Source organism: Zea mays, chromosome 2, assembly GCF_902167145.1.
Source record: "Zea mays cultivar B73 chromosome 2, Zm-B73-REFERENCE-NAM-5.0, whole genome shotgun sequence".
Classification (NCBI taxonomy): Eukaryota; Viridiplantae; Streptophyta; class Magnoliopsida; order Poales; family Poaceae; genus Zea; species Zea mays.
In genome coordinates this window covers 241286302-241312491 of record NC_050097.1, presented here as the reverse complement: position 1 = coordinate 241312491, position 26190 = coordinate 241286302, and the positions used below count along the sequence as shown (strand labels likewise).

The 26190-nt window shown below is 46.2% G+C and overlaps 1 protein-coding gene, 2 long non-coding RNA genes, 1 other non-coding gene and 1 pseudogene across 4 annotated transcripts; 2 read left to right on the top strand and 3 right to left on the bottom strand.

The window, feature by feature from the left end:
- The first annotated feature begins 13360 nt into the window (after window positions 1–13360).
- Window positions 13361–16435, top strand: LOCLOC100191774 (uncharacterized LOC100191774). Its single transcript, NM_001367118.1, has 10 exons — window positions 13361–13749; window positions 14383–14474; window positions 14583–14620; window positions 14731–14892; window positions 15002–15024; window positions 15123–15194; window positions 15329–15496; window positions 15624–15706; window positions 15807–15869; window positions 16011–16435. Exons 1-10 carry the CDS (start codon window positions 13509–13511, stop codon window positions 16194–16196), a joined length of 1128 nt encoding a protein of 375 aa, NP_001354047.1. The 5' UTR covers window positions 13361–13508; the 3' UTR covers window positions 16197–16435.
- Window positions 16436–17051: 616 nt separating this feature from the next.
- On the top strand, window positions 17052–17138 carry TRNAM-CAU (transfer RNA methionine (anticodon CAU)). Its single transcript is given in 2 exon segments — window positions 17052–17089; window positions 17103–17138. It is a non-coding gene; the product is annotated as a tRNA-Met (tRNA).
- Window positions 17139–19007: 1869 nt separating this feature from the next.
- LOC103648320 (uncharacterized) lies at window positions 19008–21397 on the bottom strand. Its single transcript, XR_002267768.3, has 4 exons — window positions 20781–21397; window positions 20371–20624; window positions 19652–19839; window positions 19008–19167 (listed from the first exon to the last, which is right to left on the bottom strand). It is a non-coding gene; the product is annotated as an uncharacterized lncRNA (long non-coding RNA).
- Window positions 21398–23203: 1806 nt separating this feature from the next.
- On the bottom strand, window positions 23204–23714 carry LOC109944634 (uncharacterized). Its single transcript, XR_002267769.1, has 2 exons — window positions 23536–23714; window positions 23204–23440 (listed from the first exon to the last, which is right to left on the bottom strand). It is a non-coding gene; the product is annotated as an uncharacterized lncRNA (long non-coding RNA).
- A 48-nt stretch (window positions 23715–23762) lies between these two features.
- LOC103649508 (protein STRICTOSIDINE SYNTHASE-LIKE 3-like) lies at window positions 23763–25985 on the bottom strand (annotated as a pseudogene).
- Window positions 25986–26190: the final 205 nt, after the last annotated feature.

The window sequence follows — 26190 nt, the reverse complement described above, 5'->3', positions numbered from 1 at the left end:
AACATGAAAGGAAAATATCTAACAAATAATTGAAACAGTTGATGATATCTTTCAATTGACCATAGACGCGGAGATTGCACCAAATACAGATAAAAAAGAATGTATTGTTTTCCTCCAATCGATCTAGGCGCTCTGACTTCCATCACCCCATCACCGACTGCTAGGCTCTCCTCGGTGACTTCAATTTGGTCAGATGTCCATCTGATAAAAACAACGGGAGAGTCAAGCTCTGGCTCTGCAACCTTTTTAATGGTGCAATAGAATTGATTGGCATCCTCGCGATCCCTCTGCTTGATCAAAAATTCTCTTGGACTAATGGGAGAAAAAACTCAACTCTGGAACTCCCTGATCATGTGTTCTTCAACTTGGCCATGAGTATGACCTTCATCAACTCCCATCTTTCCAGTTGTGCTCGCCCTACCTGAGAGCACCTAGAGGGGGGGTGAATAGGTGATCCTGTAAAAACTTGAAACTTACTGCCACAAAACTTGATTAGGAGTTAACACAATTAAGCCAAGTGGCTAGAGAGGAGAACTTGCACAACACGATAACCACAAAGAGATCAACACAGAGATGACACAGTGGTTTATCCCGTGGTTCGGCCAAGTTCAACACTTGCCTAGTCCACGTTGTGGCGTCCCAACGGACGAGGGTTGCAATCAACCCCTCTCAAGCGGTCCAAAGACCCACTTGAATACCACGGTGTTTTGCTTTGCTTTACTATATCCCGTTTGCGAGGAATCTCCACAACTTGGAGTCTCTCGCCCTTACACTTTGATGTTCACAAAGAAGCACAGAGTAAGGGAGGGATGAGCAACTCACACAAGACACAAAGATCACAGCAAATACGCACACACAAGACCCAGACTTGAGCTCAAGAGACTATCACAAGTTTCACACTAGAACGGAGCTCAAATCACTAAGAATGTCAAACATGTGCGCAAGAATGGAGTGTGAGTGATCAACAATGCTCAAAGGATGCTTGGTGTCCTCCTCCATGCGCCTAGTGGTCCCTTTTATAGCCCCAAGGCAGCTAGGAGCCGTTGAGAGCATTCCAGGAAGGCAATTCTTGCCTTCTGTCGCCTGGCGCACCGGACAGTCCGGTGCACCACCGGACACTGTCCGGTGCGGATTTCTTTGCTTCCTTGGCGAAGCCGACCGTTGGCGCTTTGGAGCCGTTGGCGCACCGGACACTGTCCGGTGCACACCGGACAGTCCGGTGCCCCCTTTCGACCGTTGGCTCGACCACGTGTCTCGCGCGGATCGCGCGGCCGACCGTTGGCCCGGCCGACCGTTGGCTCACCAGACAGTCCGGTGCACACCGGACAGTCTGGTGAATTATAGCCGTACACCGTTAATCACTTCCCGAGAGCAGCAAGTTCGCCTGAGCCAGCCTGGCGCACCGGACACTGTCCGGTGCACCACCGGACACTGTCCGGTGCGCCACCGGATAGTCCGGTGCACCCAGACAGAGGTGACTATGGCTGAACAAAGCCATCTTTAATCTCAACTTGATTTTTCCTGTTTCCAGCACTTAGACACAATACATTAGTCTCTAAAACAATGTACTAAGTCAAGAAACATACCTTTATACTTGATTTGTACTTTGTCCACCATTTAACACTTAGGCACTTGTGTTGGACACTAAATCACCAAAATACTTAGAAATGGCCCAAGGGCACATTTCCCTTTCAATCTCCCCCTTTTTGGTGATTTATGCCAACACAACATAAAGCAAGTAGAACAAGTGCAAAATCACTTCAAATAAGAACTCAAAATTGTTTTGATTCAAATTTGACATATATGGATCATTCTTTGCCACCACTAGGTTTGTTTTTGCAAATCAAACTCAATTTCCTATCTCTAAATCAAACACACTATTTCAAGAGAAATTTATCAAAGAGTTCAAAAACTCCCCCTATTTCCCATAATTAGGCCTTCTCCCCACAAGAGACCAACTTTTGACAATAAGAGGCAAACAAGAGTATTTTGACAAACAAGAGCTCTAACTCTACTATTTTCAAAATTCACAAGTGGTAGCTGATCCATTTATTGCTTTGGCCTTATTTTCTCCCCCTTTGGCATCAAGCATCAAAACGGGATCAACTTTGGCCCTTTAACCCCATTGCCTCACCAAAATCTTCAACTAAGAGTAAAAAGGCAATAAGAGTACAAAGATGAACTTGGTAAAAAGTTACTCTTTCATCGGAGTGCAGTGGAAGTCTTGCATGGTCCAAGTCCACCTTTTCACTTTCAAACCTCCTTTGAGACTAAATTAAGCAAACTCAAGCACACAGTTAGTCTCAAAAGGGTCAAGTTGTAGCATATCTCCCCCTAAATTTGTGCATCACTTGCAAATGGACTTGTGAGGTCCGGGGAGTGCTTGTACAACTTGAGCACCATAAATAAAAACAATATGTATTAAGGAACATGATCAAGGCATAAACACATGTATGCTATAAATCAATCCAAGTTCCGCGAATCTAAGACATTTAGCTCACTACGCAACTTGCAAAAGGTCTGCTCATCTAAAGGCTTGGTAAAGATATCGGCTAGCTGGTTCTCGGAGCTAACATGAAACACTTCGATATCTCCCTTTTGCTGGTGGTCTCACAAAAAGTGATGCCGGATGTCTATGTGCTTTGTGCGGCTGTGTTCAACAGGATTATCCGCCATGCGGATAGCACTCTCATTATCACATAGGAGTGGGACTTTGCTCAGATTGTAGCCAAAGTCCCTGAGGGTTTGCCTCATCCAAAGTAGTTGCGCGCAACACTGTCCTGCGGCAACGTACTCGGCCTCAGCGGTGAATAGGGCAACGGAAGTTTGTTTCTTAGAGCTCCACGACACCAGGGACCTTCCTAAGAATTGGCACGTCCCCGATGTACTCTTCCTATCGACCTTACATCCAGCATAGTCGGAGTCTGAATATCCAATCAAGTCAAAGGTAGACCCCTTTGGATACCAGATCCCGAAGCAAGGCGTAGCGACTAAATATCTAAGAATTCGCTTCACGGCCACTAAGTGACACTCCCTTGGATCGGATTGAAATCTAGCACACATGCATACACTAAGCATAATATCCGGTCTACTAGCACATAAATAAAGTAAAGACCCTATCATTGATCGGTCTGCTTTTTGATCAACAGACTTTCCTCCTTTGTTGAGGTCGGTGTGTCCGTTGGTTCCCATTGGAGTCTTTGCGGGCTTGGCGTCCTTCATCCCAAACCTCTTGATCAAGTCTTGCGTGTACTTCGTTTGGGAGATGAAGGTCCCATCCTTGAGTTGCTTCACTTGGAACCCAAGGAAGTAGCTTAACTCGCCCATCATCGACATCTCAAACTTTTGAGTCATCACCCTGCTAAACTCTTCACAAGACTTTTGGTTAGTAGAACCAAATATTATGTCATCAACATAAATTTGGCACATAAAAAGATCACCATCACATGTCTTAGTAAAAAGAGTTGGATCAGCTTTCCCAACCTTGAAAGCATTAGCAATTAAAAAGTCTCTAAGGCATTCATACCATGCTCTTGGGGCTTGCTTAAGTCCATAGAGCGCCTTAGAGAGCTTACACACGTGATCGGGGTACCGTTCATCCTCGAAGCCAGGGGGTTGCTCCACGTACACCTCCTCCTTGATTGGCCCGTTGAGGAAAGCGCTCTTCACATCCATTTGGAACAACCTGAAAGAATGGTGAGTGGCATATGCTAGCAAAATATGAATGGACTCTAGCCTAGCCACAGGAGCAAAAGTCTCCTCAAAGTCCAAACATGCGACTTGGGCATAACCTTTTGCCACAAGTCGTGTCTTGTTTCTTGTCACCACTCCGTGCTCGTCTTGTTTGTTGCGGAACACCCACTTGGTTCCCACAACATTTTGCTTGGGACGAGGCACCAGTGTCCAAACTTCATTTCTCTTGAAGTTGTTGAGCTCCTCCTGCATGGCCAACACCCAGTCCGGATCTAGCAAGGCCTCCTCTACCCTGAAAGGCTCAATAGAAGAGATAAAGGAGTAATGCTCACAAAAATTAACTAATCGAGATCGAGTAGTTACTCCCTTGCTAATATCACCCAAAATCTGGTTGACGGGATGATCCCTTTGAATCATTGCTCGGACTTGAGTTGGAGGTGCCGGTTGTGCTTCTTCCTCCATCACATGAACATCTTGTGCTCCCCCTCGATCACACGCTTCTTCTTGATGAACCTGTTCATCGTCTTGAGTTGGGGGATGCACCATTGTTGAGGAAGAAGGTTGATCTCGCTCATTTTGTTCCTGTGGCCGCACATCTCCAATCGCCATGGTGCGTATTGCGGCCGTTGGAACGTCTTCTTCATCTACATCATCAAGATCAACAACTTGCTCTCTTGGAGAGCCATTAGTCTCATCAAATACAACGTCGCTAGAGACTTCAACCAAACCTGATGATTTGTTGAAGACCCTATACGCCTTTGTATTTGAGTCATAACCTAACAAAAACCCTTCTACAACTTTGGGAGCAAATTTGGAATTCCTACCCTTCTTCACTAGAATGTAGCAGTTACTCCCAAAAACTCGGAAATACGAAACATTGGGTTTGTTACCGGTTAGTAGCTCATACGAAGTCTTCTTGAGGAGGCGATGAAGGTAGACCCGGTTGATGGCGTGGCAAGCCGTGTTCACGGCTTCCGACCAAAAGCGCTCGGGGGTCTTGAACTCTCCAAGCATCGTCCTCGCCATGTCGATTAGCGTCCTGTTCTTCCTCTCTACCACACCATTTTGTTGTGGTGTGTAGGGAGCGGAGAACTCGTGCTTGATTCCTTCCTCCTCAAGATACTCCTCCACTTGAAGGTTCTTGAACTCGAACCCATTGTCGCTTCTTATCTTCTTCACCTTTAGCTCAAACTCGTTTTGAGCTCTCCTTAGGAAGCGCTTGAGGGTCCCTTGGGTTTCAGATTTATCCTGCAAAAAGAATACCCAAGTGAAGCGGGAAAAATCATCAACTATAACAAGACCATACTTACTTCCTCCTATGCTTAGATAGGCGACGGGTCCGAAGAGGTCCATATGAAGCAACTCCAGGGGCCTTGATGTTGTCATCACATTTTTGGCATGATGAGAGCTTCCCACCTGTTTCCCTGCTTGACAAGCTGCACAAGGTCTATCTTTTTCGAATGAAACATTAGTTAGACCTATCACGTGTTCTCCCTTTAGAAGCTTGTGAAGGTTCTTCATCCCCACATGTGCTAAGCGGCGATGCCACAGCCAACCCATGCTAGTCTTAGCAATTAAGCATGCATCTAGACCGGCCTCATCTTTTGCAAAATCAACTAAATAAAGTTTGCCGTCTAATACACCCTTAAAAGCTAATGAACCATCACTTCTTCTAAAGACATACACATCTACATTAGTGAATAGACAAATATATCCCATATTGCATAATTGACTAACAGACAACAAGTTATATCCAAGCGACTCAACTAAAAACATATTAGAAATAGAGTGCTCGGAAGAAATAGAAATTTTTCCTAACCCTTTCACCTTGCCTTGGTTCCCATCACCGAATATGATTGAATCTTGGGGATCCTTGTTCTTGACGTAGGAAGAGAACATCTTCTTTTCCCCCGTCATGTGGTTTGTGCATCCGCTGTCGATAATCCAGCTTGAGCCCCCGGATGCATAAACCTGCAAGGCAAATTTAGGCTTGGGTCTTATGTACCCAACTCATGTTGGGTCCTGCAAGGTTAGTCACAATAGTCTTAGGGACCCAAATGCAAGTCTTGTCTCCCTTACATTTTGCCCCTAATTTTCTAGCAACTACTTTATTATCCTTTCTACAAATAGCAAAGGAGGCATTTAAAGCATGATAAATTGTAGAAGGTTCATTAACTTTCCTAGGGACATTTGCAACATTTCTCCTAGGCATGTGATGAACAACATTTCTCCTAGTTAAATTTCTATCATGCACATAGGAAGAACTTGAAGCAATCATTGCATTTGAACCATAAGCATTACATTTCCTATCATGATGAACATTTCTAGCAAATTTCCTATCATGGTATAAGAAAGCATGGTTCTTTTGCACACTTTTTGCCATAGATGCCTTCCCTTTCTCCTTGGCGGAGATGGAAGCCTTATGGCTTGTTAAGTTCTTGTCTTCCCTCTTGAAGCCAAGACCATCCTTAATTGAGGGGTGTCTACCAATCATGTAGGCATCCCTTGCAAATATTAATTTTTCAAATTCATTCTTGCTAGTCTTAAGTTGTGCATTAAGACTAGCCACTTCATCATTTAATTTAGAAATTGAAGCTAGGTGTTTGCTACAAGCATCAATATTAAAATCTTTACACCTAGTGCAAGTAACAACATTTTCTACATAAGATGTTGATTTACTAGCTATTTCTAACTTGGCATTCAAATTATCATTTATGCTCCTTAAGCTAGAAATTGTCTCATGACAAGTAGATAGTTCACAAGAAAGCATTTCATTCCTTTTAACTTCTAAAGCATGAGATTTTTGTGCCTCTACAAATTTATCATGTTCTTCATACAACAAATCCTCTTGCTTTTCTAATAACCTATTCTTATCATTCAAGGCATCAATTAATTCATTAATTTTATCAACCTTGGTTCTATCTAGGCCCTTGAATAAACATGAATAATCTATTTCATCATCATCACTAGACTCGTCCTCACTTGAAGAAGCATAAGTAGTATTTCGAGTACATACCTTCTTCTCCCTTGCCATGAGGCATATATGACGCTCGTTGGGGAAGAGAGCCGATTTGTTGAAGGCGGTGGCGGCGAGTCCTTCGTTGTCAGAGTCGGACGACGAACAATCCGAGTCCCACTCCTTGCCAAGGTGTGCCTCGCCCTTAGCCTTCTTGTAAGCTTTCTTCTTTTCCCTCTTGTTCCCTTGTTCCTGATCACTATCATTATCGGGACAGTTAGCGATAAAATGACCAATCTTACCACATTTGAAGCATGAGCGCTTCCCCTTCGTCTTGTTCTTGTAAGGCTGTCCTTTGCGTTCCTTAAGTGTCGTCTTGAAGCGCTTGATGATGAGGGCCATCTCTTCATCGTTGAGCTCGGCCGCCTCAACTTGTGCTATCTTGCTAGGTAGCGCCTCCTTGCTCCTTGTTGCCTTGAGAGCAATGGGTTGAGGCTCATGGATTGGACCGTTCAACGCGTCATCCACGTATCTCGCCTCCTTGATCATCATCCGCCCGCTTACGAACTTTCCAAGGATCTCCTCGGGCGTCATCTTCGTGTACCTAGGATTCTCACGAATATTGTTCACAAGATGTGGATCAAGGACGGTAAAGGACCTTAGCATTAGGCGGACGACGTCGTGGTCCGTCCATCGCGTGCTTCCATAGCTCCTTATCTTGTTGATGAGGGTCTTGAGCCTGTTGTATGTTTGGGTTGGCTCCTCCCCTCTTATCATCGCGAATCTCCCAAGTTCGCCTTCCACCAATTCCATCTTGGTGAGCATGGTGACGTCGTTCCCCTCATGTGAGATCTTGAGGGTGTCCCAGATCTGCTTGGCATTGTCCAAGCCACTTACCTTATGGTATTCGTCACTGCACAATGAAGCTAGAAGAACAGTAGTAGCTTGTGCATTTTTATGAATTTGCTCGTTAATGAACATGGGACTATCAGTACTATCAAATTTCATTCCACTCTCTACTATCTCCCATATGCTTGGATGGAGAGAGAACAAGTGACTACGCATTTTGTGACTCCAAAATCCGTAGTCCTCTCCATCAAAGTGAGGAGGTTTGCCAAGTGGAATGGAGAGCAAATGAGTATTTGTACTTTGCGGAATACGAGAGTAGTCGAAAGAAAAGTTTGAATTAACTGTCTTTCTTTTGTCGTAGTCGTTGTCGTCATCCTTTTGGGAAGAGGAGGACTCGTCGCTGTCGTCGTAGTAGACGATCTCCTTGATGCGCCTCGTCTTCTTCTTCTTCCCATCTCTTCGTTTGTGGCCCAAGCCCGAGTCGGTAGGCTTGTCATCTTTAGGCTCGTTGACAAAGGACTCCTTCTCCTTATCATTGATCACAATCCCCTTGCCCTTAGGATCCATCTCTTCGGGCGATTAGTCCCTTACGTGAAGAGAACGACTCCGATACCAATTGAGAGCACCTAGAGGGGGGGGTGAATAGGTGATCCTGTAAAAACTTGAAACTTACTGCCACAAAACTTGATTAGGAGTTAGCACAATTAAGCCAAGTGGCTAGAGAGGAGAACTTGCACAACACGATAACCACAAAGAGATCAACACAGAGATGACACAGTGGTTTATCCCGTGGTTCGACCAAGTTCAACACTTGCCTAGTCCACGTTGTGGCGTCCCAACGGACGAGGGTTGCAATCAACCCCTCTCAAGCGGTCCAAAGACCCACTTGAATACCACGGTGTTTTGCTTTGCTTTACTATATCCCGTTTGCGAGGAATCTCCACAACTTGGAGTCTCTCGCCCTTACACTTTGATGTTCACAAAGAAGCACGGAGTAAGGGAGGGATGGGCAACTCACACAAGACACAGAAATCACAGCAAATACGCACACACAAGACCCAGACTTGAGCTCAAGAGACTATCACAAGTTTCACACTAGAACGGAGCTCAAATCACTAAGAATGTCAAACAAGTGCGCAAGAATGGAGTGTGAGTGATCAACAATGCTCAAAGGATGCTTGGTGTCCTCCTCCATGTGCCTAGGGGTCCCTTTTATAGCCCCAAGGCAGCTAGGAGCCATTGAGAGCATTCCAGGAAGGCAATTCTTGCCTTCTGTCGCCTGGCGCACCGGACAGTCCGGTGCACCACCAGACACTGTCCGGTGCGGATTTCTTTCCTTCCTTGGCGAAGCCGACCGTTGGCGCTTTGGAGCCGTTGGCGCACCGGACACTGTCCGGTGCACACCGGACAGTCCGGTGCCCCCTTTCGACCGTTGGCTCGGCCACGTGTCTCGCGCGGATCGCGCGGCCGACCGTTGGCCCGGCCGACCGTTGGCTCACCGGACAGTCCGGTGCACACCGGACAGTCCGGTGAATTATAGCCGTACGTCGTTAATCACTTCCCGAGAGCAGCAAGTTCGCCTGAGCCAGCCTGGCGCACCGGACACTGTCCGGTGCGCCACCGGACAGTCCGGTGCACCCAGACAGAGGTGACTATGGCTGAACAAAGCCATCTTTAATCTCAACTTGATTTTTCCTGTTTCCAGCATTTAGACACAATACATTAGTCTCTAAAATAATGTACTAAGTCTGATAAACATACCTTTATACTTGATTTGTACTTTGTCCACCATTTAACACTTAGGCACTTGTGTTGGACACTAAATCACCAAAATACTTAGAAATGGCCCAAGGGCACATTTCCCTTTCACTACCTCCGACCACATACCCATCGTTCTATCCCTTACGACTAGAGCACCAAAGCAAATGACCTTCCGCTTTGTGAATGCTTGGCTCAAACACAACAACTTCCTGCACGAGCCATCTGCAGCGGCGTGCCACCACCATCTCTAGCGACCGGCCCCACCACCATCTGCGTATGTGCGTGCGAGGGACCAGCCGACGAACAGCGTGCGAGGAACCGCACTGCATCTGCGTGCGAGGGATCTGTGCGCGCGTGCGAGGAACCGGCCGGCGAACGGCGTGCGAGGAACCGCACTGCATCTGCGCACGGCACGGTGCGGCGCACTGCATCTCCATGGATCTCCACATACACAGCGCAGATGCAGATGCAGTGGGGACCAGCAGCACTCAAGGACGAGGCAGCGCAGGTGCGTTTGGGGAAGAGAGGGCAGTGGTTACCGGTGAGAAGGCAACGGGAGAGTTGTCGTCGTCGCTGCGCTGTGTCGCCAAGCTGTCACTTCGCGCTACCACGCCGTCACTTAGCGGCGGCGTCTCCTCGCCTCGTTCGTCGCCAGCGTTGCCCAATGTTCGTTTCTCCGAGATTGGATCCGGAGGGCAGCACACCCGGATTCCTACCGGGCCACGGTGTTCAGAAAAACTCCAAACCAGATCCTTCTCATTTTTTGATTCAGGCCCAAACGAACAGAATTTAGACAAGCGGCCCAATTTCAATCCGAGTCATTTTTTCCACCTGGAACCAGGCCCGGAATGGACCAAACCAGTCTAACCGAACGGGCCCTTATGGTTTTCGAACCGGGTGGTCTTCGACACGAGAAGATGATGTCCTAACCACTAAAAAAAGGACCAAAAAGCAATTCTTCATATAAGTGGTTCCTAATGCATACAATTAATCCTTGTATTCTAAGACATAGTTTGCACCCCATTTTTTTCCCACAAATAACACTCAACCATTCCACCTCCTCTGGTCTATGTATGCTTCCAAATGAAAGGAAAAAATGTTATTGGATCATTTCTATATGTTTTGATGATTAAGTGTCCAACTCATCATATTGGATTAACTATCTTGACGTGAGTATGAGCACACAAAGACAAAAAACTGCTATTGAACCAAATTGCAATAAGGTGAGCTATTGAACCAAACACTACTGAACCAAACGTCTCAAACAACAGCCACCCACCACATATCTGCTGCATTGGATGGAAGTCCACCAACCGTCTCTATGCTATTCCAAACTGGCATAATAAAATACCCGCTAAGGACCCATGTCTTCGTATCTCCATCGCAAGCAAGCGCCTTCAGTTTCTAGCTAGCTAGCATCTCGCTCCTGAGCACGCATTGCTGCTAGCCGCTAGCCATGGCTTCCGTCACCTCGTCTCTCTTCTTCGCCACGGCGTCGCTCGTGATGGTGGCGCTCATCATGCACGGGGGCGACAGCAATACCATGTGCTACGCCGCACGGCATCTTGCCGACGCCACAGCCGCCTCGTCCGCCTGTGGCCATGCTTTCACCGATGCCCGCGCGTGCCGACGGTTCCCGCGGTGGACGCCGTGCCACGTGCCAGTGCCACCGATCCCCGCGGTGCCAAACACCGCCGCGCTGCCACTTATGCCGGTCGTACCTCACTACTGGAATCGCAGGCTTTGCCGAGTGCCTGAAGCACTCGGCAAAGCTTTAAAAACACTCGGCAAACTCTTTGCCGAGTGTCGCACTCGGCAAAGAGGGCTCGGCATATAGTGCATCGGCAAAGCCGTCTTTGCCGAGTACTTTTTCTCAGGCACTCGGCAAATAGGTTTGTCGAGTGCCACGGAGCACTCGGCAAAGAAAAGCAGCCGTTACAACGATGGTTGACGGAGATGGAGTCTTTGCCGAGTGTCCCGGGTGACACTCGACAAAGGAATTACCTTTGCCGAGTGTCTATTGACAACACTCGGCAAAGAATCCATCTTTGCCGAGTGCCACCTGGGACACTCGGGCAAAGACTCCGCTAGAGGGGTCCCCCTATCAGGTACTTTGTCGAGTGCCTTGTATGGCACTCGGCAAAGCGTGGTTCTTTGCCGAGTGTCAGAGCCACTACACTCGGCAAAGAACCTATATCGGTGCCCAGGTCTTGGTTTTTTGCCGAGTGCTATGGCCCTGACACTGTTATAATTATCCCAAAATAGTACATTAAGGTCTACATAGTGTAGGAACATACCACAAAAAGTTTGGTGGCCAAAATAAAAAAAAATTAAATATGCTTTGCCGAGTGTTCACTGAAGACACTCGGTAAAGACATTCTTTGCCGAGTGTCAGATATTTGACACTCGGCAAAGAATCTGCTTAATTGCGCTTGGCCTATTTTATATTCGATCAAATTAAAAAAATCGGTCCATGATTATAAAAAAGTATGATGCACCTACTGCTACTGCCTACTGAATCGAGAGCCAGCACTTGTTTCGCATCGAGAGCCGGCCAGCACTCCTTTGCCATCGAAACGAATGAATGGCCCGGGACATGCTCCAGCAAGGCGAGGTGGGCCGAGAGGCGGGACGGCCCACCCGGCCACACATGCGTAGAGATGTCCAAACGGGCCGCCCGGCCCGGCCCGGCCCAAGCCCGGTGAAGTCCGGCCTGTCAGTCACGGTTACAAAACCGGGCCGGGTCGTCTAAGCACGTGGGCTCAATTTCTTGTCCGAGCCCGGCCCGCAGCGAGCCTACGACCCGTTTAGCACGAAAAAAGCGGGCCGAAAAGCGGGCTATGCGGGCCGGTAAGCACGTTTTAGTGTAAAAAAGCGGGCTTAACGGGCTTAGAGGTAAACGGGCCGTGCCGGGCTAGCCCACCGTGACTAGTTTCCTGTCCGAGCCCGGCCCACTTATTCGTGCCGGCCCGGCCCGGACCCACATAGAACCGGACCGTGCCGGGCTCGGACCAGGCCCAAACAACGGGCTTCGTGCCGGGCTCGCGGGCCTCGTGCTTATCTATACTATATTTAAAGCACCAGTTTCAACGGTAGTCACACGTCATCTTTTTATAAATAACACCTCATAATTATTTCAAATTAATCTGTTACACGCCTATAGATAGTCAAACGGGCCACAACTCTGGTACATGCACGTCATGTCGGCCCATTTGATTAAATCAACGTAAAATATTAAAAAACGATGCAAGAAGTGGGGTTTGAACCCATGCCCTAATGGAAGAAGGACGGGAGACATTAAGTGAAGCTATCTAACCAGTAGAACATCATGCTTAAATGGATTTAATATTGAATATAAATTGTATATATGTATATATGTTTTTTATAAAATAAAAAAATATAATCGTGTCGGGCCGGGCCAGCACTATGGGCCGAGGCTACAACCCAAACACGGCACGACGTTCTTGTCTCTTGCAAGCATTAGGTCGTTTCAGAGACCATATTAGCGCAACCGCGCAATGGACTCCATGCTATTTGAGGTTGCTGAATTGGATGGAGCAAAAATAATTGTCACACTAATAGTAAAATGAAAGATTATTTGTTGGTTTTAAACGTTAGTAATTGCTACGAAGTAGCATAATTTATATGGAGTGCAACCAATTTTTATTGATGTCTCACTTTAGCAATCACTCCATATTTTAATCTATCTTTTTATAAGTTTGACTTCATGTGCCTTATTTTAGAAACTTGAGCTCACAAACTTTATCTTATTTGGTCTTTATATGGTGGAATCATGTTATTTTATAATCTCTGTTCATTCAGTCAGTCGTTATGAACTCTCATCTAATCGCTCACTTCATTGGTCGTGTTGTATCAAGACATATTGCATGGAGTAAACAATAACCTCAGTTAGCCAAATCAAAATAATATTATACAGAGAGCGGAGACAATCAATAAAAAATCTTAAATTTTTTTGATAGATAATTTATGTGCGTATTGTTGTAAGCCGTCGTAATAGACGGGCAACCGACTAGTTGGCCATCTATACACGTGCGCCTCCAGCGAGTCCACGCTGCACGCCAGACGCCACCCTTTTCCCATCTCCCGTGGCCAGCCAGACAAACAAATCTCTCGCGCCTCCCACTCCTCCCCGCCACTCGCCGCCAGCGACCAACCATCGCCCGCCCAGCAGCAGCACGGTCCCACGCCAGGACTCGACCCACGCGCGGCTAGCTAAGCTCCCGCCGCCATGATCACGGCCCTGCAGGTCTCCGGCGGCGGCCTGCCGCTCCTGTTCGCCCGGCGCCGGCGCCGGGCGTTCCGGCCGCCCCAAGCGGTGGCGTCCGACGCCGCCGCCGCCGCCGAGGGCACGGCGAGGGAGGATGGCGGGAAGGTGGCCCTGGGCGGGTCCGGCGTAGCCGTCACCAAGCTCGGCGTCGGGGCGTGGTCCTGGGGCGACACCACCTACTGGAACGAGTTCCGGTGGGACGGTGCGTACGTTTCTCCGCTCTCGCCGCGTGCGCTGTCTGCTTTGCTTCTTGGCTCAGGATTTCTTTCTTCCTGGTTATTTCCACGAACAAGAATTATGTATTACAGTCTGAAACACCCCCACCCCACAGCAACTTATAAATGCCATGAAAAATCAGCGCTGTTTTAGTAAATAGCCCGTGAGTTTCTGAATCAATCCTCCAGCCCTGCTACCTGAACCACGTATGTACGACACTGAAGCTGAAATCACACGGCGAAACCGAGACCCATCCCAGGGCCAGAAAGTGTGGGAAACCATCCTACACCCGTGCTCCCTTGTTGCTAGCATGTCGTTGGAAGAAGAAGTTTTACTTGGCCTGAACCTCCGCTCACACTTCCCGTGCATCTTTTGCGCCTGCTAGCTGCTGCTGCTGCTTTGACCGAAGTCCAACTCAGCCTGAAACTTGGCATTCCGTTGTTCTAACTAGACGCTCTCCAGCAGTAAGAGGCTAAGAGCACGTATCACTACTCACTAGTCGCCTGCCAATTCCATCGAATGGTTGCTGCCTCTGCCTGCTGGTACTTTTTTCATTGCAAAACATGGGAATGGTAATGGCTGCCCTCTGACATCGGTGAACGCTCTGGGAACACACCAGATACGAAGCTGAAGGCAGCCAAAGGAGCGTTTGACGCGAGCATCGACTGCGGAATAACCTTCTTCGACACCGCCGAAGTGTACGGAGCAGGGGTAAGAATAAGAGCATGGAAGCTTGACGACGCCTTACGCCCTTACCTTACCACCACCCGTCACAAGGTGAATCTAACGCTGCTTCCAAACGTGTTCTGCCGCCATCAGGTATCGGGAGCGATTAATTCAGAGAGTTTACTAGGAAGGTACGTATATGTCGTAATCTAAGCCAGAGAGTTCATGCATCCCTTTTGTACCGTAATTTAAGTTAAGCCTCTGCAGTGTCAGTTCTGAAGCTCCGTCTCTGCATCGTCAGGTTTATCAAGGAGAGGCAGCGGAAGGAGCAGGTGGACGTGGCTGTCGCGACCAAGTTCGCAGCTCTTCCATGGAGGTTCGGTCGTGGGAGCGTCATCTGCGCGCTCAAGGCCTCGCTGGATCGCCTTGGCGTCTCTTCGGTTGAGCTCTACCAACTCCATTGGTTGGCTCATCAGCCTTTTCTCAACCGATTTCTCAATCTCTCTCTCTCTCTTTCTATGTGTGTGTGGACTGTGGACACTGTCGGTTAACTCTTGGCATATCCTTTTCAGGCCAGGGATATGGGGCAACGAAGGTACGGCAAAAACAATTAATTAACACACAAGTACTGATGAACCCCTCTTCAGTTTTTAATCAGTGCAGTAAACTCACTGACCTTACATGGTTCTTCAGACTACCTGGACGGCCTTGGAGACGCTGTGGAGCAAGGGCTTGTGAAGGCAGTCGGGGTCTCAAACTACAGCGGTTGCTTGCTTGCTTGCTGCCTAACTCCACACCACTTACATACATATACACGTGATCTGATCATCGTGCTGCTAGCTGCTGCTACTTCTTCCAGTGAAACTGATCCATACCAAACTTTTTTTTTTTTTTTGCAGAGAAACGTCTCCGAGACGCGTACGAGCGCCTCAGGAAGAGGGGGGTCCCGCTCGCCTCCAACCAGGTGAACTACAGCCTGATATACCGGAACCCGGAGGAGAACGGGGTGAAGGCGGCCTGCGACGAGCTCGGCGTCACTCTGATCGCGTACTCCCCGATCGCCCAAGGTCGAGAGCCGAGTTTCTTCTCCGATCCCACGCGTGTGTTGTTTCCTTTTTGCTGCTATGAAGAAATGCATGCGTGTGTTGTTTTGGGTTTTGGTATGTATTGTATCGATCGAGTTCGTTGGCGCAGGTGCTCTGACGGGAAAGTACACGCCGGAGAGTCCTCCTAAAGGCCCTCGAGGACGGATATACACGCCGGAGTTCCTGACGAAGGTTGCATACATTTGTGACTCCTTTATGGTCGTTTGTTCGTTCCTTGATACCTCTCTACTCAGTACTCACTGAATGTCTCCTGGATGATCATGCCGTGCAGCTCCAGCCACTTATCAACCGGATCAAGGAGATCGGAGGAAGCTACGGGAGGACTTCAACCCAGGTGCTATGTCCATCTACATCTATAAACTACACCAGAGTAGTGTATTACTCTGTGTACGCAGTTGTCTTTCTTCTCTAACATACATGCATGGCTGATAATGAGCAAGTGTGCATGCCTTTGTCTGTACAACTTGGCCACCAGGTGGTGCTGAACTGGCTGGTGTGCCAGGGCAACGTGGTGCCGATCCCGGGCGCCAAGAACGCCGAGCAGGCGCGGGAGTTCGCTGGCGCTCTCGGGTGGAGCCTGGCGCCCGACGAGGTGGAGGAGCTCCGGTCCATGGCGCGCCAGGTCAAGCCCGTCATCGGCTTCCCAGTGGAGAAGCTGTGACCACCCCCATGGCACTGGTATATATCAGGTGTATAGTAGGACTGTAGGTACGTAGATGGGCAAAGCATACCATTTCCATCGCGAGACTGCGGACGATGTATGCTACATTGCTACTGAACGTAGCGTCACGCCGTCGACCAGATCACAGTAGCTGTCTGTGCTAAGGACGCGTTTGACTACTTGCGAAAATCATGGGTTTACATGAAAAAAACATAAAAAGATAATGTTTTTATCCACAACAATGGCATTTTTATCGTCGAAAAACCAATTTTTATCTGTTTCATTTGAACAGGGTGGCTTGAAATATTTCTGTAGGTGGGTGGTAGGAAAACAAAGGACAGAATTAGAAGAAGCTACCATGCATGGAGATTATTCTGGTCTTTAGTTTTTTTTTATTTTTAAAAAAAGTGCTGTACTAGAGACGGTTTTTTTTTCCTAATCTAGAACTAGCACTCGTGATTTTGAAACTTCCATTCCGAATTTTAGTTTTCTACTGGTGCAATTGGTGCTACTCGGTTAATTGGAGTTGATTCACTTCATGTAGATTTTGTAGCGCTTGGGCAAATGCAAGAGAAATCGGTTGTTGTTTTCTTCAGTTAATGGATATTTTTAGATTGAACAACTTGTACTTTTATATCCATCAATTTTCTTTTGGAGCTTTCAGGCTGTGGATAATTTCCATCCACGAAACCTCGTTGTAGACCAGATGTCGAACACTTTGCTGCTTTTGATTATTTCTCTGCTACTCCTGTGTCGTCACGAGCAAAATCCTTCATCCGAGGTCAACTTGACAATCTATACTTATAACTATGTGTTACCTTTATAGAAATGTTTACATCTCCTCATAGCATCTCTGGGGTGGTGGCGCAGTTGGCTAGCGCGTAGGTCTCATAGCTGAAGCGAGTGATCCTGAGGTCGAGAGTTCGAGCCTCTCTCACCCCATCTTTTTGTTTTGTTTTTCTCTCTTGTTTTCCCCAGCACATTGTCCTTATTTTTTTAGAACACATGATGACACGTAGCAGCAATTGCTTTCATGCATGAGAAATGTGTTACAAAATAATGTAATACTAGGTGAGTGCCCGTGCGTTGCAACGGAACCGTATAATAACACGATAACTTATGTACATATGTATGTTATAGGTATATGACCGTGCGTTGCTACGGAGTTAATATTATAAAACACAATATTTTTTGTATATTAATGTATTTTATCATAGCAACACACGAGCATATACCTAGTTAGATTCTTATGTGGTTAGGTCACAACTATTTAATTCCATTATGCTCTATAGGTTGCATGTACACGAGATAGTTCACGGGCAACATACTGATGAAGTGGTTCCTAAAGAGCTTCGGGCTATATGACAGTAACATACTGATGAAGTGGTTCCTAATACAAGGACTGAAGAAGTGGTGATGGGAGGGCTGGGGTGTCTCATCACAGATTGCTACGACAGAAGCTGGTAGTACTATTTCAGCAGGAGCAACATCGTCTCCACGCATTGTTAGATGTTTAGTTAAAAATCACCCCGAAGAAGAAGAAAGTGTAATCTAGCCACTTAAATTGTAATATGTGAAGTGCAGTGTGTACCGGTATGTGAACTTGTTTGAAACTGTAATTTGTGAAATGAACTATTGTTCTCTAGTGAAAATAGTCTAGAATTCATTCATGATCTCAAGCACTGCTTTCTAGTGAAAATACTCCTCTATTTCCCTTGTACTCTATGAACTGCAGTTATTTCAGATTTCGGTAAAAATAGTCACTTAAATCTGCAGTTATTTCATATTTCTATGAAAATAGTCACTTGAATATGCAGTTATTTCAGATTTCTATGAAACTGAACAATATTTATTTCTAAGAAACTATACAATAGTTCAAGACAAACTCAACAATAGTTCCCGAGAAACAGAAAAATAGTTCATGAGAGATTGAACAATAGTCCTAAGAAACTGAAGAATAGGTCCTAAGAAACTATACAATAGTTCATGAGAAAATAGTCTCTAGTTCCTGAGAAACTTAAAAATAGTTCAGTTGAAACTGAACAAAAGTTCCCAAGATACTGAAGAATAGTTTCCGAGAAACTATAAATAGCCTCAGTAGTACTGAGAAAATAGCCTCAGTAGTTATTTCAGATTTCATATAAACACAAGTACACAGACTTAGCCATTTAGAGCCATAATGTACAGAGATTGCTAGTACCTCATTCACAGAAAGCAGTTTTTTCTTAAACATATGCTTTTTAGCCACAACAGGCACAAGTACATAGATTTAGCTCAGTAGTACAAGTGCAATGCATTAACTCATCACTACTACACTTAATACAAAAGAAACTACAGTGTGTACGCAGTACCACACAATTCACTAAATACAAAAGGAACCGCATTACCAAACAGTTCACTGAATAAAAAAGTAACTGCATTACCAAACACACAATACAACACTTAATGCAACCAACCAAAAGTAATACAAACAGACAGCATCCACGGCGCAGCCCGCCTTGTGCGCAGCAACGGCGACAAGCTACACAGACGCGACAACCTTCTTCTCAGCGACCATAGCCGCGCTGCCGGCTTCCTCCGCAGAAACTGCGGTAAAGAACATTCATAATATTTTAGCATGTATTTTCAGTGCGTCTACTGTAATGCCAATATTCATTGGCCATTCAGCTTTATAACCCAACAAGATGTCATCCAGCAAATCAAGGCCTAGCAGTAAAGAATCAAGTAGTTAGCAGTTTAAGAAATAGAACTTTTTTTAGTAAACAAGCTGCATATATAGTAGGTAGAGACAATCTCAGATGAAACTATTACCACATGCAGAGACATCAAAAGAATCAATAGGTGGCTCCCTCATGTATATAAATTATCTTTCCTTATAAGGATCCGAATCACATGAAAATCTTTGCAATACCAATTCCATAAGCCCTTGGATTTCCGATCTTTTATGCTCAGATTTAACAAATGACCATTTCTGCATGGGAGAAGTTCAAAATTGAGTGGACTCGTACAGGTTGATAAAAAAACATGACCTATAACTAAAATCATAATTTAGAATGAGGGACCATATATAGGTTGCAAGCCATCTGTTGAAGATTGCATACTTACATTAATGAGAATGTTCACGAAACGTTTTGAAGTTCAACGATAAATTGGTGTTTGAGAGATCTATTTTCATGTTTGGTTTTTAAACAAACTATTTGTTTTATTATCCAAAAAACAGACTATATGTTTCTTCAACCTACAATAACTAATTGCTATGTGCATATTTTTAGCTTAAACAATCTTATTCATTGATCTAAAAGGGTAGCTTGTACTCCCTCCATTCCAAATTGTAAGTCATTTGGGATTGTGCTAACCAAAATGCTTGAGATAGCCCATTGTTCAACCTACCTTATCTACAATGTGAAAAAGCTATCTGAACCAAGAGCGTTATCTTAGTGGTGTCAGTGACTTACCTCAAGTTGTTCATTTAACTATCTCTGAACCTCAATTTGCATCTGAAGTACTTCACCAATTTGAATGGTCATGTTATCATCACATTCTTGAGATTGACATGGTAGTAGTCCGAGATGTGTTGTGGTTGTGAGGTGTCACCATCAGGATCTTCTAGAATCGAATCATGCCTAATGGTTGGCATCTAGATCTGCACACGAATAAGTCAGTGTCTCTTTTATGATAACTACAAGGTTCAGTTAGATACACAAATCATGTAATTCACTTGTAACATAATTTCTCTACACAGTATCATCCTATCTCTTTCTATTTCATCCTAACCAATTTCTCTACATTGTTCCGGGTTCAAAATTATGGTATTTATTAGTAATGTATGCAGGCTGAACTGGAAGTAGAGAGAACCATCCAACATGGCACATAAAGAGAGAAAGCGCCCATAAGTGTACAACCTATCTCTTTCTATTTCATCCTAACCAATTTCTCTACACAGTTCTAGATTCACTTATAAAGCAAGTGATCTGAAGTCACTATATTCATCAGCTGACGACTAAGAAAGCGTCCATAAGTGTACAACATTGCCGTGAAAAAAATGCCTACAATAGGAAATAATACTTGGGCATAAACGTCACAATGGGAAAAAATACTGCTGAAAAGCATGGCAGCTGTGAAATTGACAAATTTCTGGTTAAACTTGGTAGAATCAAAATGAACCATTGCTTACCAATTCAGGACCCTGAACCCTGGCAGTTGTTTCTCTTCACTGGATTTTCTGAGTAAGTTGAAAAGTTCTCTTGCCATGTATATTTGAATCACAACCACCATAGCCCAGATATATAGATGACCCATATAAATAATAAAGGCAAAGCCTCTAATCATCCATACTGTAGAATATGTATGGGTAAGCATTGATTTATATTTGTTCTGATCATTGACAAGCAATGGTTGTCCATTAGCTCTATTCCCATCTGTGGTAGCCTGAAAAAATGACCAAGATTAGTACGAAAAAGAACACCTAAAACAGGCTGCTGCTCTAGCTTGAACCATGTTTCAGTGTATTAGCTGAAATCTAAAGAGGGAGAGAGAGAGAGAGCAAAGCGCAATAAAGAGCAAAAGGAACAAGAAATTACTAACCTCAGTTGGATGTTTGCGACGTCTTACACGGCCTACATGAGAAGCAGAAACATTGCTAGAGCTTGTGTCCCTTTACATCACTGGTACTCAAAAAGTTACTAAAAAGAAAATAAAAGGCAACAGTCAATCAGACCAGATTTGATTATAAGATGAAATTCAAAATGTGTAGAAATCAACACATGTATGAGATAATATATGGGCATTAGAACTGATTAAAAAACCTTGGAACAAAACGCTTGATCAGTGCTCTGCTAAAAATTCAATGGTACACTAATTGAACACCGGGCAAGCAAAACTCATTATAACAATAAATCCAAAGGGGTCTCAAACACAGGGCGTGCGGAACCCCAGACAGTTTTGGAAAAACGAACACAAACCAGTATTCCCCAAAAGGCAAACTGCTTTAGATGAGCTGGAGCACCGTACCAGTCCTAGCAAGGAATGTTTGGATTTGAGGGACGGTAAAGGAACTAACAAAACGAGCAAGCATCCATCTAACTCCAATCAATCTAGGGTTCCTCGCCACTCCAGAACATCCAACTCCAATCAATCTAGGGTTTCTCACCAAAACAGCTAGGTGCCATGTTTTAAACGGAGGAGACCTGCAAAGCTGGCTAAGCGCGACCCCGCCAGGCCAGGGTACGGGAAGAGAAATGGAGGAAGAGGATTGGTGTGAAGAGTCGCCTATGATTAATTTTTCCTTGGTAGTCTCCCGTAACCGTAACCCAGAAAAATATGTATTGCTTCCTTCCTGTGGCACGGAAGTACTTTGTCAAGTCTACTGGTGTTTCCTTGTTCCCGGCTTCCCGCGCCTATACAACGCTAATTTGTCCTTGTAGTCTCCTTAATTCTAGAGGTTAACTAACTAATTAAAAGTTCAGTCATCTCATCTATATAAGGATTGTACCTCTATTCGCCGTGAACCAAGAGTCCTCCCTGCAGCCATGCACGCAATCACAGGCCTTGAGTACCACGGGGAACAGGAGTCTGTCCCTGCACCCTGCAGCCATTCACACAGTCACAGGCCTTGAGTACCGAGGGGAACATGTAGGCGTCGGGCCGCACGCCACAATGGTGCATAAGCACAAAGTACATATTCATGTTCTTTCTCATGCATATGCTACAAGAAAAACATTTGTTAGCTGGATTTTTGTTTTCCATAATTGATTCTCATTGCATTTTGTACCATCAACTATGAAGTATGGTTGTTGTAGCTTGTTATATAACTAATTCATAAATGGACACAAGAGTGGGGTACGGTAAGAGTTTGTTGTATAAGGATTATCCAATAAAATAATTAATCACCCTTACATTCTTTTTCCCTGGTGAAGGGTTGGAAACCAACAAATGAAGCCATATGGCTTATATTATGATAGTTGATTTTAAAAATAACTATACTCAATTTTGCATGTGCATATTTATAGTAATGCCAACATATTTAATTAGTTTTATCAAATTAATTGTGCTGATTGAGTTGTGTTCCATCGTTATCTGTTACTTTTCTGACATTTAAGCAACTAATTGCTGTCATTAGCCTAGGCACTTAAAATTTTGGTTGCCTAGCCGAGGATGACTCGCGTGGTTCAGGAAGCATATTAGGGTCATCCATACGGAGCACAGGCAAAGACCTATCCAGGCAAAAATACTCCAGGGTCTCATCCAACAGACCCTTAGTACAAAGTTTTGCCATCACCAATGCCAAGACGGCAGCTACGCATTAGCTATTGTGTATTGTATGCATTTGACAGAACAGTGAGTGGCCTGGTCCAAAGCCATGTTCCGATCAAAGAACCATATGTCTACAGAAACTGGGTTATAATAACTGATGCACAAGGTATAATGTTTGCCTAATGCACCGAATCAATGCACTGCTCTGGCATCTGGCATAACAATAATTTAAAAGATGTCTGGTACATAGGAGAGACATAACATCCAAAGTGTATTAATAACTAAGAATCATTTTTTCATATAAACTTCTTTCACAAAGTATAAGCTTTATTAGAACATAAATTGAACTATGATATTTATGGTTATTGAGAGCTATGAAATCTTCTAATATTTGTCTTACTGGTTTCATATCTTAAACATGCAGAAGGGCCTCTAGCTGAGTTAGTTAGGTAGCCTGAGTAGCACCCCTCAGGTACTAAGTTTGACTCCCCGTAGGAGCGAATTTTAGGTTGGGGTAAAAAAATCGCATCGTCTATCTCACACCAAACCACGGGTCTAAGGTCCGGTCCCCGGTCGCGGTCATTCTCATATGGGCTACAGTGCCGCTATATATGGTGAGGCAGGGGTTGAAGGGTTTTCTCGATTTGCGTGAGAAGATATTCTTCTTAATATAATGGCCAGGAACTGTCTTACCCCCCCCCCCCAGGTCGAGTTTTTCCATATCTTAAACATTTTTGTTCTACATAGAACACAAGTGTTCATAAACCCAAAAGTTCAGGTTAGCACCAGTTGCTCTTGTAAATCTTAAAAGTAGACTGAAGAACACACCTGGGTAGCAATAACAACAGTAAACTGGGAAAAGAATGAAGGATTAGTATCTATCAAATGCGCTGGAGACTCATCAACAAACTTGGCCTTAACAGCGTCATTAAGCTCTTGTAGGAAAGAGCATATAAATTTAGCTCTTGGTTGCCCCAAACATCCTTCATCCACTGCATGCAAATTTAAGGTACCAGAATATGAGTTCCATAAATTTCATGGGGATGAATTCAGAAGAATATGTGGAATCACATAGCGAAGAAATTACACAGAAAATTGTTCCCCAGGTCAGATGCTTCAACTTTGGAGCCATCAACAACAGTCACACTTCCTATGCCTCCAAGCATGAGATTCTTCAATGCTTCGGTTCCGGTAGGACCACAGTTAAGCAAGCATATGCTAGCCTTCTCCAGTGCAGCCTGGCCTTGATCACCCCATATCCTGTAGTTTGCAGTAAACACATAACAGGTGTCGTTCAATATCTGGGCATACTATCTAATCAAGCAGGCAGCAGAATAATCTGGCAAATCAATAACATTGTACCAAACAAACTATTGGAAAGCACAAGTGTCATGGATTATTACTTCCAATACACCATAACGAGCCCATAAGAATTCGCAACACAGAAGTAGGGTTATTTTGTTGTTGCCTTAACGACTAATGAATACAACCAATATGTAATTCTGAATTGCTGGCTGCAAACAGCTTAATTTCAAAGTAAAGCTAAGTCACTGATCATACTGCCATGTGCCATGCATAACACAACGCAAGACCAGTCTAAGAGTCGAATCAATCAGATTAAATAGGAGCAGAGTAGAGCGAGGGCATGGCATCACAGACCGTCTCTGGTAGTGGATTCTGGAGTCAGTGAAGTAGATGTTTCCCTCGTCGTCGAGGTCGGGGTCGTTGGTGAAGTTGAAGCGCACGACCTCGGCCTCCGTTGCGAGCGGTGTGGCCAGCCGCCCTCGGGGCCGACTTTGAGCAAACCGAAGTAGGCGTCGACGATGTACAGGTCCCCAATCTTATTGAAACAGAGCCCGAGCGGGCGGCTGCAGATGTGCTCGCTGGGGAGATACTCCAGCGGCGAGGCCATGGGCCCGCCGCAGAGCTCCTGCGTCCAGCGCGGGGAGGCCGTCGCGAATGGGACCCACCACTCGCCGTCCCAGGAGACGACCCGGCCATCGACGACGCCCGTGTACAGCCCTGCGGGTCGAAGGCGACGCTTTCGGGCCCCTGCACCTCGCCGCGAAACCGCACCTCGGCTCCGCGGAGCTGCTCCCGTTCGTCCGCGTGCGTCGGCATCTCGTCGGGATCAGGGAGGTCGACGAGGTGGGACTCGAACCCCGGGAAGTCCACCATGCTGCCCGTCCGGAGCGGATCCGTGCCGCAGAATGCCGCCAGCGACGCCACCAGCAGCGCCGCGGCCACTACAACCGGCGTATGAGGGGGCGACGGCGAAGCGGCGGGGCATCTGGTCGAGCAGGTGGAGCGCGAGGTCGGTCACCAGCGCCTCCTCCTGCGTGCGCGCTAGATCCGTGTGGATCGACTCCATGGTGGCAGCACGGGCGTAGACAGCTAGGGTTTGGTAGAGGAGGCTGCGATCGAGATTGTGTTGCATCGGTTCGCCGCGAGGGGGGAAGACGTCCGCAGCGGACCAGGAATCGGACACACAGCGCACGCGAGGGGCGCGCGGGGTGGGCCTGTGGACACTGCGCGCGGGGGTGGGGAGGCCGCTGTCGCGCTAAGCACTGTGGGCTTCTCTAGGCCACAAGCAGATGGGCCTCCCAGGAAAAGTGTAATTCGTATTGGCAAACTAAAAATAGTACCACATTGTTCACTAAACTGTGCACACACTTGTTTATAAGGTCTAGTGCGCACTACAACATGTGTAGTCTTGGTTGGCTGCGGGCTTTAACCCACGCAGCTAGCTTTTTTGGGTAAAAATTTAGTCGCACGCGGTCGCGGGACACAGTTGGGAATGGGAAACGGTTCACATGCGCGGGACACAGTTGGGAATGGGAGGAATGGGAATAAAAACACACATGAGTTGGGAATGGGAATGAAAACACACAGGTTCGTCGCGCATGGGAATGGGAATGACACACATGTTCGTCGCGCATGGGAATGGGAATGGCAGAACCAGGAATGGGGCAGCCTACCCCTTAGAGTCTTAATAGGTAGTATAGATGATCAAGACCCATCCAACCGTCCATTCTACAGTTATTTGATCCAAGGGTCAGATGTCCTTTGTACACATGTATATAAAGGAGATCTCTGCAATAAACAGAATAACTTGGTCATTTGTCTCATTCTCTTTTTGTCTCTCCACTGATTCACTATTGAGCACTGCAAGAGATTGCAACACGTTATCAGCACTGTCTCAAGAAGAAATCAGAGAAGGGAAAGAGGAAGAACAGCAAGATCGATCTACACATCAACAGCAAGGTATGGAACATACCGTTTCCATGCGCATACGCCGTATGCGCGAAGTTCTGCACATTGTTGATGATTCAATGTTGGAGGCGTTCGCCGCTGGTCAAGCCGCAGCGCTTCCACCGGTGCATGCGATCCCTGAACGCCGTGTGCAAGTGCAAAATGTGCACTTCTACGTTCTCCATGGATGGACAGCGGTGGTTCCGCTGCCGGTGGTGGAGTGTAGACTCCCCACTGCATCCCCGTCGCCACCGGAGCCGGTGTTTGACGCGGGATCGTGTGCATCGGCCCCCATGGATGTCGATTTGGCGGCACCACCACCGCCTCCGCCTACTGCAGCGGCAGTTGCTCGTCGTTCGCCATCTCCACCAGTGTCTGTGGTCGTCGGGACCATTGCTGCCCGTCGTGGACAGCCCCCGCATGCCGTCGATGCTCCACGTGGACGCATTATCTTCACCGGCCATCGCCCAAATGGGGTGGCCTCATCTTC

Bases quoted from the DNA above. Each gene is read 5' to 3' on its own strand.
- LOCLOC100191774 (NM_001367118.1), top strand. From the start codon at position 13,509: ATGATCACGGCCCTGCAGGTCTCCGGCGGCGGCCTGCCGCTCCTGTTC. The intron at 14,475-14,582 runs GTAAGAATAAGA...TGCCGCCATCAG, and splicing joins CCGAAGTGTACGGAGCAGGG to GTATCGGGAGCGATTAATTC. The intron at 14,621-14,730 runs GTACGTATATGT...CTGCATCGTCAG, and splicing joins TCAGAGAGTTTACTAGGAAG to GTTTATCAAGGAGAGGCAGC.